General features: G+C 38.9%; 1 protein-coding gene across 6 annotated transcripts in view; it reads right to left on the bottom strand.

Annotated features, from left to right (window-relative positions):
* The window catches only part of DYRK1A (dual specificity tyrosine phosphorylation regulated kinase 1A), a 145,013-nt gene that overhangs the window by 14,534 nt on the left and 116,773 nt on the right, over positions 1-13,706 (bottom strand). For all 6 annotated transcript variants that reach the window (XM_018052842.1, XM_018052834.1, XM_018052830.1 and 3 more), the window contains 4 exons: positions 12,380-12,666; positions 9,710-9,856; positions 7,829-7,969; positions 157-463 (listed from right to left, as the gene is read on the bottom strand). In XM_018052842.1, coding sequence (XP_017908331.1) covers positions 157-463; positions 7,829-7,969; positions 9,710-9,856; positions 12,380-12,666 — 882 coding nt within the window. The remainder of the gene's footprint in view (positions 1-156; positions 464-7,828; positions 7,970-9,709; positions 9,857-12,379; positions 12,667-13,706) is intronic.

The following is a 13,706-nucleotide window of genomic DNA, read 5'->3' as shown; positions in this document are numbered from 1 at the left end:
CTGGAGGCTGTGGGACTATAGTTCTTGCTTCTTCTGTTTGCCCTCTGAGGGATTTCTCCTTACCCATTAACAACTTTAAAAGCACATTAAATGACCCCCACTTTATAAAGAGCAGAGCACACATTCAAAGCCTGACACGGCACCGGGACGGCAGACCTGAGCTCGAGGAGGTGCTGGAGGCGGTGCCCGACGACTGCGACTGCTCCAGAGCGGGGCTCGTGGAGACGCTGTTGCTCGTGTTGGTGCCTTCGTCGGCTGTTTTCTTGAAGAAACTGTGCTGCAGGGCGTAGTAAGGTTGGATTCGAGATTTGGGGTCATAATCAAGCATCCTTAAAATGAGGTCTTTGAACTTCAAGTAGTCAGCTACCGTATGGCCCGACTCCCCAGCACGGCGGCCACCAGGCCCTCCTGTTTCTACTCCGAGGATGTTATGCAGTTTACGGGTTCCTGGTGGTTTGTACTCCTAAAGAGAAAAGAGACAAAAAAAAAGGGTGGGGGGGTTTCTCTAAATTTGATGGAATATGTTAAAGCCTATATAACATCACATCAAATAAGCTTCCTTATAGTATAAGGCTGAGACCTTTGTTAAAAGGAGTGTTTCACGGTTTGCGCCTCTGGATTTTCACATGTACTACTCTTAAAGCACCGCAGTCAGCAGAAATTCAAAATAACTCTGAGCAGAAATGACCATAAAGATCATCTAGTGCAGGGATCAGCAAACGATGCCCTGTTTCAGGGCCTGTTTTATATAAACAGCCCCTACTATGAATGGCTTTACATTTTTAAAGATGGTAAAAACAAACAGAACCAAGTAAGAATATGCAACAAAATCTTTACTCTGTGGTCCTTCACAAAGGAAGTGTACCAACCAGTGGCTACAAACCTCTTTTCTCCCCAATACACCTGTGAACTCAGGTGCACTTCCTAGGTAACAATGGCTCATTAAAGCTTCAGCCATCACTCCTAATAAAGAACCATGGGTTTAACACCATACCTTGCTTATATTCAGTTTAAAAAAATAAACAAAGCAAATTATTTATGCTTAACTTTAGAAAATATGTTTAATAAACTGCCTTTAGCATGCACTGACATTTTAGGGAAACTCATTTTAACAGGTAATCTTTAAAATCCCTATGAACACTGAATTTATTCAGAATAGTATTAGTAGATTTTGCTTCTAGGTGCAATGTAGCAATTTGCAAGAGACCATCACTCTTACTTCAAAATCAAGAACAAGCCAGGTAGGCAAACCACAAAATCACTGCCTTTTAAAAACCTATCAGGGACCTGGTGGTCTAGTGGTTAAGAACCCGCCTCGCAGCACAGGAAAGGCGGGTTCTGGGCCTGGTCAGGGAACTGAGACGCCACGTGCCACAGAGCAGCAGAGCCCATGCAACACCGCTGCTGTCCTGACGCTCAGGAGCTTGCGCAGGCAACGCAAGATCCCCCACAAGGCAGCAAAGACCCCACGGGCTGCCACTGAGACCTGAGGCAGCCAAACTCACTGATTAGAAAAGAAACCTAAGAAACCTATCAGCAAGCGGAGGACTAAAGAAACCACCGCTAACTAAATTCTGAAACATGAAAAGCCTTTCCTGGGAGAAGAGACTACAGTGGGAGAAGGAACGAAAGCCGCGGATGTGAGGAGGGAGAGTTCAGCCCAACTCCAAACCAACTTCTGACAGCTATGAGCAGCTGGGCACAAGGGTGGGACAAGCCGACAACCCGGGGAGGACCCCAGGGTTGTGAAGCTGGAGCCAGAGCAGCAGAGCACAGACCACCCTGAGGCACAGAACATTAGAAGAGGGCTGCTGGCTGGGCCTAACATATAACCGATCTCCCCAGCCTCCACACACTGTGTAAAACCCATGAAGACAGCGGGAAACAGAATCTAAGTTAAGCAAACAAGACAGAGCCCAGACTCAGCTGCACCACCAAATGAAACCAACTAGTCTCATCACACTAGTAGACAGTGGAAGTCAGGTCTCATTTCACAGGAAAACAGGGTTTACTTCTACCTCAACTGTTCTTAAACGCAGGAAGTCCAGCATACATTCAAAAAATTACAGATACAAGAAATAAACCCCCCAAACGAGTCCATATTAAGTGGAAAAAAAAATTGTAGAAAATCCACATATATAAAATAACCCAATTGTTGAAACTGGCAGATAGGTATTTTAAAAATAACTATAATTTCTTAAGTCAGTTGCTTAGTTCAAAAGCTAGACAACATGTGTGAATAGACTGGGGAGGGTGGGTAATTAAAACTAATTTTTAAAGCTAAATTAAAATGTGAAAACACTAGAACTAAAAAATGCAGTATCATAAATGAAGAATCCATTCAATGATTTCAACAGCAGACTGGGCTCAACAGAAGGAAAACAATGAGCGAACAAGGAGACAAAGAAACGATCCAATCTAACACACGAAAAGAAAGCAAGATGAATACACTAGAGAGCTCTGAGGCGGTATTAAGCACCGTAACATATATTTAAGTGGATAATTATCTGGAGAAGAGAAAGTGAAACAGAACAAATATTTGAAAGGATAATGTCTGAGGATTTTGATGAAAGGTATCAACCCCACAGATCTAACAAATTCAGCACACTCCATGGAAAATAAACACAGAGAAAGCTATGCACAAGAACCGAACAGCCAACCTGCTGAAAAAATCAAACATATTAAAAAAAAATCAAACATAAAAAAAGAAAAAAAAAGGCATCAACATTGGCCAGGGGGAAAAGGGACAAATATTTTAAAGAACACACAGATTAAGATGAACAGTAATAGTCCTTGCCCTACAGAAGGAGTAGTACCTAAAAAGGTGGGGGGTGGGGGTGGGGGAGGGAATAAAAAACGAAACAAACAAACACTGCTTAGAAAAATCAATGACTTCTCAGAAACAATACAGAAAACAATATCATAACATCATTTTCTTTAGCTGAAATGTAAACTTAAAATTCTACACCCACTGAAACTTCCATAGCCATGAAAAATATCTTTCCAAAAATAAAGGTGAATACAGGTATTTTCAGATAAACAACTGCTAAAAAGAATTTATCAGCGTAAGTTACTGACTACAAAATAAAGTTAAAGGAAGTTCTTCAGGCTGAAGGAACGTAATAACCAGACAGAACTTAGGAACCAACAACAAGAAATTACCTCTATGGGTAAAATGAACTTGTGTGTGTGTGTGTGTGTGTGTGTGTGTGTGTGTGTGTGCACGCGCGCGCGTGCATGAGTGCGTGTGTTTGGGGGGCGAGGCGGGGGTGGAGGAGGAGGGGTCCTGGCCCACGATGCGTGGCTTGCAGAATCTTACAGTTCCCTGACAAGGCACTGAACCTGGGGCCATGGCAGTGAAAGCTCAAAGTCCTAACCACTGGACTGCCAAGGAACTCCTGAAAAGAACTTGTTACTATCTTTATCTTCTATGTGTTTTAACATCTCTTCTTAATGTTGCTGGTAATTTAGGCAGTTGTGTTGTGAGGTATGTAATACACAAGAGTGACAGAGGATGACAAAAAATGCAAGGATCAGATAGAAAGCACATGGCTATCACACAGCTTATCGAGTCATGTAACATTTTGTTAAGGTCCACTGGTAAGTTAAAGAGGCATACAGTAAGAGCAACACTAGCAATTACACAAAGAGGAATAGCTATAAAACCAGTAAGAAAGATGAAATAAAACACCAAGAGGACTTAACTCCAAAGAAGGCAGGAAAGGAGTGGGAAACGAAGAAGAAATAAAACAAGCAGAAACACACATATGGCAAAAGTCTAAAACCCCATCCTCTGAATAATTAGGGACCAAATAATTCACTGTAAAAGAAAGATACTATCCGACTGGATTAAAAGCGTAACTCAACTACATTCTGCATATAAAAGTCATTTTACATACAGAAGTACGAACAGGTTTACACTGAAAGGATTTTAAAAAAATACTATGAAAGTATTAAGAATTAGAAAATTGGCATAGCTTGAATAATACCAAATGAAGTAAACACAAGAAAATATTAACGACAAAAAGGAGTATTTCATGGTGATGAAAGACTGAATTTATCACCAAGTTCTAACAATACTAAATGGGTACACCTATTAAGAGAGCTTCAAAAAACAGAAAACTAAAAGAAAAAAAAAACCTAAAAGAAGATTAAGACATATCCTGTATCATCATGAAAGATGAACACTTCTCCCAGTTACAGATAAAATAAATATACAGACACACATAAAGTATGATTCCCCAAGAAAAGAGCAACAAGCATATGAAAAGGTGTTCAACGTCACTTTAATTCTTAAGAGAAATGCAAATCAAAACTCTGAAAAAGTACCACCTCCCACTGGTCACAATGGTCATCACAGAAAAGCCTATACATAACAAATACCGGAGAGGAGAAAAGAGAATCCGCCCTACAGTGGGACTGTAGCCTGGTGCAGCCACTAAAGGGAAGAGCACAGAGGTTCCTTAAGAATCTAAACAGAGCTACCACATCAAACTGCAATCCCACTCCTAGGCATAGATCCAGAAAAAAGCAACTGAAAAAGATGCATGCACCCCAGTGTTCACTGCAGAACTATTTGCAATAGCCCAGACACGGAAGCAACCTGAATGTCCACCGACAAATGACTAGATAAAGATGTGGTGGTGTTATTCCACACACATACAGAGAAATATTACTCAGTGATGTAAGAACGAAATAATGCCATTTCAGCAACATGGCTGGACCTAGAGATGACCATGCTAAGTGAGGTTAAGTCAGACAAGGACAAATAGATTACTCATAGATAACCAACAAGGACCTACTGAATAGCACATGGTACTATGCTCAGTTTTGTAATAACTCATAAGGGAAAATAATACGTTTATTTATATATAACTGAATCCTGGTGCTGTACACCTGAAACTAATACAATACTGTAAATCAACTATATACATTTCAATTTAAAACTTTTAAAGGAGAGTATCTTCACAAACTTGAGGGAGGTAAAGATTTCTTAGAATTAAAAAAAATACTGTTCATAAAAAATTAAATTTTTGTTTATTAAAAACTGCTACTAAGAAAAGAAGTAGACAAGCCACAGTTGGGAAATAAATACTGGCATACAGGTGACAAAGGACTTATATCCATTACATTAAAAAAAACTCCTACAGCCCAATAATTAAACATCCCAGTAAGAAAGGGGCAAGACTACAAAGATGGTCACAAAAGAAGACACATAAATGGCTACTGAGCACATAAAAAGCTGGCCAGGTCAATATTCTCAATCATGAAGAAATCAAATGAAAACTACTACATACTCATTAGAATGGCTAAACTCAAAAGAACCAACCACATGAAATGGCGAGGATGTCATGCACCTGGATCTCTGATAATCTTGTGGGAATATAAAATGATAGAACCTTGGGAAACTGGTAATTTCTTAAGAAAGAAAACACACCAGACACCCTATGATCTGGCAATTGTAAGTCGTGACCCCAGAATACCCAAAAACTTATGTGTACAGAAATTGATCAAAATGTTCCCAGTAGCCTTACTGAAACAGTCCTAAACTAGAAGCAAGCTCAACATCCAATGACAGGTAAACACAGATCAATCATGGCATTTCCATTCAACAAAAGACTGTGGAGCAATAAAATGGAGTAATTTCTGAGACACACTATGGACGAATCTCCAAAAATAATGTCTGTTACATGAAAGAAACAAAATAATAAATACCTCAGGATTCCACTTCTATGAATTTTGCCTATTAACAGTCAAAACTAACCTGGGATGACAGAAATCAGAAACTGAGAGTGGATGGCAGAAAAGGGCACTAGAGGTGATGGGAGGAGTTAGGCTACACCATGTTTTAGGCAGTAGGTACACTGTTGTAAATAAAAATTAAAACACAACAAAGTGAAAACTTAAAATACCCATCTTGTACATAAACTATACTTCAACAAAAAAGCATCATTTATAATTTAATTCTTTACCCTCTCCCACCAAAGGAGAAAAAAGAGCCAGTAGGTATGGATCTCATTACTAGGAAGCTGAAACAGGCTCTTGAAACATAAAATGAGAACTTAAAAGTAAAAATTAAATCACTAAGGAAATAAGCTGAGCAAGCATACTGAAAGATAGTACATGCACATTTCTTCATATTCATGGTTAAAATCCCTAGTGCATCTTCATAATGTAACCATTTGGTTATGGATTTGATTTTTTATTGTTGCTGGAAATTTGTTTCTGTTTAAAAAGGAGTAATTATTTTACATTTTTAAAAATTAAGTTTAAGTCAGTTGCTTAATTGCAGCTTAGGAAAATCTCATGATATCTACAGTTAATTAATGTATATTAAACGTAGGTCAAGATACTTTCAATTTTAAGGGAAAAAATAATCTACTCTTCTGAGTGAAATGCTCCCCTCAAATAATTTAAAATAATAATAATTATAGCTCAACATTGGGAAAATGATAGGTTACAGTCCATTGTGACTTAACTGTGGTTTTATAAGGCAGAGATTGAGGAAATGAATAAATTTTTCATTTAGAAAAAGAAAATGGAAAAAGCAGCAGCAGTATGTTCAGAAAGAAAAACGTAAAGCAGGTTATCACATACTCCATGCTAATGAAAAACCCACTGCAAGAGCTACTCTGAATGCTGGTGAAGCTAAGGACTTCCCTGGGGAAGGGGGCCATGACTGACAACGGCACGCGGACAGAGGCGGAAGGACCCAGGATGTCTGCTTGGCATTTTCCATCCCTTCCTTATGGGAGCAGGCATGACTTAGCTGCTAGATACTGCACTGCCTCAAACTTTGGAGAACAAGGCAGAATGCAGTAAGTTACAAATCAGTTGTGAAAGATACAGTTTTACATATATATATTCTTATTAAGAAACACTTGATATTAGAAGTTAAGACTCCAGAGCTGAAGGTGAATTACAGCAAATAAGCATCACCTTCAGTTCACTGGAAATGACACCTGGTGGCAGTATCGCTAAAATGCAAGGGCAAAACAAAAACTGTAGCAAAAATAAAATTTCTTAAGAGTTAAAATGCAGAACTGCAATCATAAAGTATCTGGTGTATGTATCACACACAATCATATATTTTTTATATTCATCTAGTACTAGAAACAAACTAGATGGCAAAACATGATTATTTTCAGATATCTAAAACAAAGATGTAAATCAAGGTGCAAAATTGTCATCATTTATTCTATTAAATGATTTATTAAATGTCATTTATTAAACTGACATGGCTGAGATGCCTGAAAAGTTCTCAGAAAAGAGAAAATTACTAAAACATATCTAACGCATTAAAACCCTCACTTTGAAAGATTCTGGAGATGTGAAATCCCCATTAGGACCATCCAGTCAGTTCAGATTCTTGTCACAAACTGCTCACGTCAGAAATCCTGTGCTCTCATCGGAACTACAAAGAAGGCCATTCCTGCAGTTATGACTTCCACTGTCCCAGCTGCAGTCACCTTAGCTGTGACTCCAGTGTAGACCCGAACTATGGGAAACAAAGGTCAAACCGACTGATTCTACTGTGGAAACGACGCGTGGTGATTTGATCAGTGGCCTCAAAAGACAGGCAGACAGTTCCCAAATGAAGACTTCAAGAGAATACTGAGCATTAACCAAACAGTGTTCAGGTCATACAGGTAGCTTAGGTCAAGCTAAAACCAACTTGGGAAGAAAATCTATACCCGAGTCATGAACAGAATTACTGTTAACAGCAGACTTCAGTAACACTGTTTTCAAATAAATACAAAAATGCGTTATAAAGACAACTCAGTGAAAGAAGTAACAAAGGCTCAAAAATATTATTTCCTTATTTTACCCGTTTTCCGTCTTTGGTCTTCTTTAAGTTCCAAGTGCCATCTGGCAACTTCTCAAAGAACTTTCTTGCTTTTGGTGCTTGGTCAAGAATATGAGCAGGCGGAATACCCAGAACTTCCACTATTTTATTCATCTGATCTACCTGTATTAAAAACAAAAGCAAAAAAAAAAACAAAACCCTATAATTTCTACTGTAAAACATCCTATATCTGCTCATCCATTCACAAATTACAAATAAAGAGAGTCTCTCCTGTGTGTCAGGCACTCCCTCGGGCAGTAAATACACAATAATGAAGGAAAGAGGTAACGCCCCTACCTCCCGAAGCCCCACATTCCACAGAGGGGAGGGCACACGATTCAGCAAAGACAGACACTCAGCTATGGGATGGCAGGTGGTCATGGATACAACGGAAAGGAAGGAATGACTGGAGGGGACTGCGAAGTTTAAGTTTGGGAGAGTTAAAAAAATAACAAAACAAAAAATGAAAGGCTTAGTAAAGTGTGGACCTAACAAAAGAGTATCTTTCTAAGGTGCAGATTCATTTTCTCCAACACCTGAGTGTCTACTGTAGGCTAGAAATCACATCCACTGGAACACAGCAGTAAACAAAACAGACAAAAATCTCTGCCCCAAACTTTATATTACAGAGGGAGAGATCATCAGGAAACAAACAAACAGTAAGATCTACTGGGTACTGACTAAGAACAGGGAGAAAATGAAAAGGGCATGAGTGAGGGGGGCACTGCAACATAAAACAGGGTGCCACGGAAGCGCCACAAGCAGGTCACACGAGAGAAAGCCCCTGGCACGAGTGCGCGGGCCCTCTGGCCGCTGTCTCCCAGAGACCTGAGAGAGGGCTGCGTGCCGGGGGGACTGGGCAGGAAGATGGACAGAGGGACAGGTGGCGAGAGGACGGGAGGCGGAGGGAGGGAGGCGTTTCCCAGCTACTCAAAGGGCTCTGGCTTCACCATGCGTGAGACGGCAGCCACTCAAGTTTCTCAGGCGATCTTAATGGTGTTTAAGTTCATGAAAAAGGTACTATTACCTTTATATTATTTATTATTCAAAGAAAAACAAATACACACCACAGCAATTACTGCCAAAGAGCAGCTCGCTGGTGAGAGTGAAATGAACTAGCAGGAAGGAGGAAGGGACAGGTTTCTGACACTACTTGACTGACATGTCATGAAATTTCATTAGCCTTTCTTTTCTCATGTATAAATGAATGCACTGATCATAATCTGCAATGGTTAAATTTTCTTTAAAAAACAAAAAAACTCCACAAACAGTTTTAAAGACAAGGAAAGCCGTTCCTCCAACTGTACGGAGCTTAGACCCCCTCTCTCTTGCCCTCGCCTTCCCACCACTGCCTCTGACCTCCAAAGATCTTCTAAGAACACAGACTGAACACCTGTTGACTACAAGAATTACGCTTAGCCTGCAGCTCCAAAATTCTAGAGTCCTAATTTACCCTAAATTATTCAGATCAAATATATCTATCAATCCCATCGGTCATCATTTATTAATACTTTAATTTCACATCATACTCTCAAAATTTACAGTGTTTTTAGGATGGTTCCTCATTTCATCACCATCATCTTTTTCTGTTATTATACTTAAAATCTGTAAAATTCATACCAAGAAACTTAACATTTTCTAATGTAATTTGCTATTCCCCTTCACTGGTAGATTTAAAGATCTCACTTTCCATCTCGTAATTCTAAACTCACCATTATATAATTGAAATAATTTAAAATGGATAAAATAAGTTTAAAACTGACCAAACACTTGAATGATTTAGGTTGATAAATGACACATTTTCCTAAAAAACAACTTCCAGGTTAGACTGTAAGAGATTAAAAACAAAAAGAAATCATGTACCTCATTGGCTCCACTGAACAGAGGCTCTCCAGTGTGCATTTCAACCAAAATACACCCGAGGGACCACATGTCAATAGCAAGGTCATAAGGCATTCCCAGTAGCACCTCTGGAGACCGATAAAAGCGACTCTGAATATACTGGTATATCTGAAACATATTTCAATAATAGTTTCTGTTTAATTGTAGTCAATACTGTATGAAGAACACAAGTCTAACATAAACAGAAGAAAAATAACTGGGTTACCAGTGATGTTTACTGATTTCAACATTAGACTATGAATACTGTTTTAAAGAACTAAAAATGCTTCAAGGGAGTGGTATAAGACTCTGAAATGCAAAATGTGCATATACAAAAAATTCAAGCCCTTTATTTAGTTCAGTCCTAACAAGTACTCAAGATATATCCTAAAACAATAATGCCTTATTAGAACAAAATATGATTGAGAACAATTTATTTCCCTATTAACTACTCTTTGCTGCTGTGGCTACCATTAATTTAACAGTTAAATTATATTTAAATTAACTTAAAGAATGGAATTTCTTCAGGTTAATTCGAAGCATTAAGAGTCAAACTCAGTACAATGTAACTGAAAATTCAGACATCTGTATTGTACTAGACTCACAAATAAACCTAGAAACACAGCCATGCAAAGATTCAATTGGGAGTCATTTCTGACTAATCACTTCTTTACCCCATCCTCCTCCATCCATCCTAAGACTTCTTAGAAAAATAAAATTTTGAAATGGATTATTTGCAATGGAATAATCTGAGAATGTCTTCAGAGATCAATTCATCTTCACTTGGCCATTTAAAATTTGTATCCAGAAGTATCACAAAAGCAAAGATAGCTTTATTTTAAAAGGGAGAAAACCAAACAACACCCTGCTAACTAGACTACCTAACTTAATACTCAAACTGGGCAGCCAGTGGCACAAAGATGCTTTCTCAGAAAGCTGCTGGGGCCTGCCCCAAACTCCAGCCGAACCTCAGAGAATCATCTCACGACCCCACAAGGAGGTCAACCCGACCTTACGGCCTTACGGCCTTCTTGAAGTGAGAAAAGCCTAACTGAAAGGGACCAGGAAGAAGAGGTACACTACCAAGATTTCAGAAGCCAAGATCACCCTGAAGCCCCAAAGACAAGCTACTACTGAGACTCGTGTTTCCCAGCTTGTGAAAGCATTCTGTCACCTACCTAACCAGCTGGCGATCTGCAGAGCAGTAGTGGGCTGTCTGCAAGGCTGTACCCTGCCACCTTCTGACACTGAGCCAGCAGACCTGGAGGAGGGCCACTGCATGTCTATTTTGGAAATGATTTTCCACGGGATTCTGACACATTCACATATTGGGTTGGCCAAAAATTTTGCTCGCGTTTTTCCAAGCATCTTATGGAAAAACCTGAACAAACTTTTGGCCAACCCAATAATTAAAAAGTCACTGAGCTAAAGGTATAGTTGTCTCCGTCTGGTGGGAGAGAGACAATAGTGTTTGATATTAGCACAGAACATACGACTTGGTTCAAACAGGAAAAAATTCTGCAAGTCTTAAAATCCATTCAAATGACTCAATATAGGCACATACTTTCCATTTATAATATACTCTATCTCTTATCAACAACTATAAGCATCTCTTGATTTTCAGAGGCACTGAAACTGCAAACTTTGCTTCCTATTCCTTCCAATTTTAAAAATTATTTTAATGCAGCATTATTGGCAGGAAATAACAAATGGACAATCCTATTAACTGGCCATAAACCTTCATGATTAAATTAACCTAGTTTATTTAAAAGCTAGAATAAAGTTGGACAAGACAGAAATTTCACTAATTGGGGAAAACAAATGGAAACCCAATATTAAACACTAACATCTGAAAGTCAGTTATGTTTTTACCTTTAAAATAAAAATGCAATTTCAATATCTACAAGTAAATAGGAACACTTTAAATAAAGTATCAAATAGTAATCCTGGCTGGTTTCAAAAAGAGAACAACCTACAACTTTTGTTTCATGTGCAAAACAGAGTAGGTTTCACAATGCTAGAAAGAAGAGAGGGAAACCTGCTTTCCTAAATCAACTAACCCTAAACCTACTTATTGCTATGGACATGTTTGCTTTTAGCACTCAAAAACACGTTTGTTTACCACAAACTAATATGCCCACTGGGCTTCCATCGTAGCTCAGTTGGTAAAGAATCTACCTGCAATGCAGGAGACCCAGGTTCGATCCCTGGGTTGGGAAGATCCCTGGAGAGGAAATGGCAACCCACTCCAGTATTCTTGCCTGCAGAATCCCATCGACAGAGGAGCCTAGCAGGCTACAGTCCATGGGGTTGCAAGAGTGGGACACGACTTAGCGACTAAACCAAACCAATATGTCCATTAGCTTGGACATATGTCATAATTTATATCCATCCTGTTTTATCTTTTAGCACATGCATAATTTAACATAAACTCCGAAAAACAAATACCTTCTAATTCAAAGTATTACTATCAATGTTTGCATTTAAAAAAGGATTTCCCAAAATAGGTATCAACACAGGTGATTCAAGATTTTAAACATAACAACCCTGTAATTACCTTCAAATTGTACACAGATTAGTAAGATTTCAATATCTACTTACACTGTTTTACCTAACTCTAACTTTAAATCACAAGTTTTGAAATATACTTACCCTCTGCCCCAACTGACAAGAACTGCCAAAGTCAACAATCTTGATTGCACTGCGTTTAGGGTTACAAAGAAGGATATTCTCAGGTTTTAGGTCACAGTGAATGATACTAAGTTCTGGAGTCGCAAGGAAAAGCAGTGCAGTGCACATCTGTTGTGCAAACTTTCGTGTTAGGTTCAAAGAGACACCTCGAAAATTGGTGTTCCTCAACAAGTCATAGAGGTTGTAGGACAGCATTTCAAAAACTAAACAGAGATGGTTTCGAAACATAAAGTGGCGTTTTAAATGCACTGAAAGAGAACAAAAAGTTTCATTTTAAATTATACATACCAAAACAAAAGTGAGAATAACACATACGTGAATTCTACAATACTCTATAAAATGTCAATGTCAAATGCAAAGTTTATCAAATTAAAATTGGGAGACAAAAATTCTGCAGTAAGAAGCACATTCTTTCAGCAGTTAAGAATATCAAAACTGGTCATCTGCTGAATCCGCCAATAAGCAATGTAATGTAAGAAGTTCCACCAAAATGCCTAAGTCAGGTCTGAAAACACAAGTCTGTAAACACGGGTCTGTAAACTAACACACAGTACTCTGAATAATAATTTTATCCTCACATGTAAGAGAAAACACTTTTGACTTCCTGAGACCCCTACACCTCATGGCTTCATCTAAGCTCCACCCGCTGGGATGCCCAGCCTGTGACAATGCTGTGTGTGGCAGCCCTCTCTGGGAAGGCTTTGATACATATACACATCTGCCCTGCTAAGCCTCAGATTTCACCAATAATTTTTGAAAACAATTGTCAAAGGAAGACTTTTTTTTTCTTTTAGGTAAATACAGCAAAGGCTTTGAAATCACATTGTAAGGTACTAAGAGTTCATAATCAATGTATTTGATTATGTTCAACAAACTGGTACATAGGATTCTTATCCAAGACTGAAGCTTAGGGGAAATTTCAAAATAAAGCTCCATCACAAGAAATTATGAGTAGGCTTACGAATGGGGAAACTTGGCATCATTACTGACCTTCTTAAAAGGCTTAATGGTCAATAAACCGCTTTGAAAAGAGTTGTGCTGTTAAGTATTAATGCTAACTGCACACCAGAGGAAGTCACTGCCCTCCAGCAGGACAGCTCTCACATCTACCAAACTGAGCACCTGTAACTCAGCTGAGATGACATAAAACCACCATCTGTCAAGGTGACCTCCATTCTGGCCTTTCAGTATAACTTAAACAGAGGTTTCTCTGAAGCTCCATCTGGAATAACTTTGGCATTACTCAGTATCTGGTCCCCGAGAACAGGGATACACGGTGCTGGCCTGG

This window comes from Capra hircus, chromosome 1, assembly GCF_001704415.2.
Source record: "Capra hircus breed San Clemente chromosome 1, ASM170441v1, whole genome shotgun sequence".
NCBI lineage: Eukaryota > Metazoa > Chordata > Mammalia > Artiodactyla > Bovidae > Capra > Capra hircus.
This window is presented reverse-complemented; position numbering and strand designations above follow the sequence as displayed.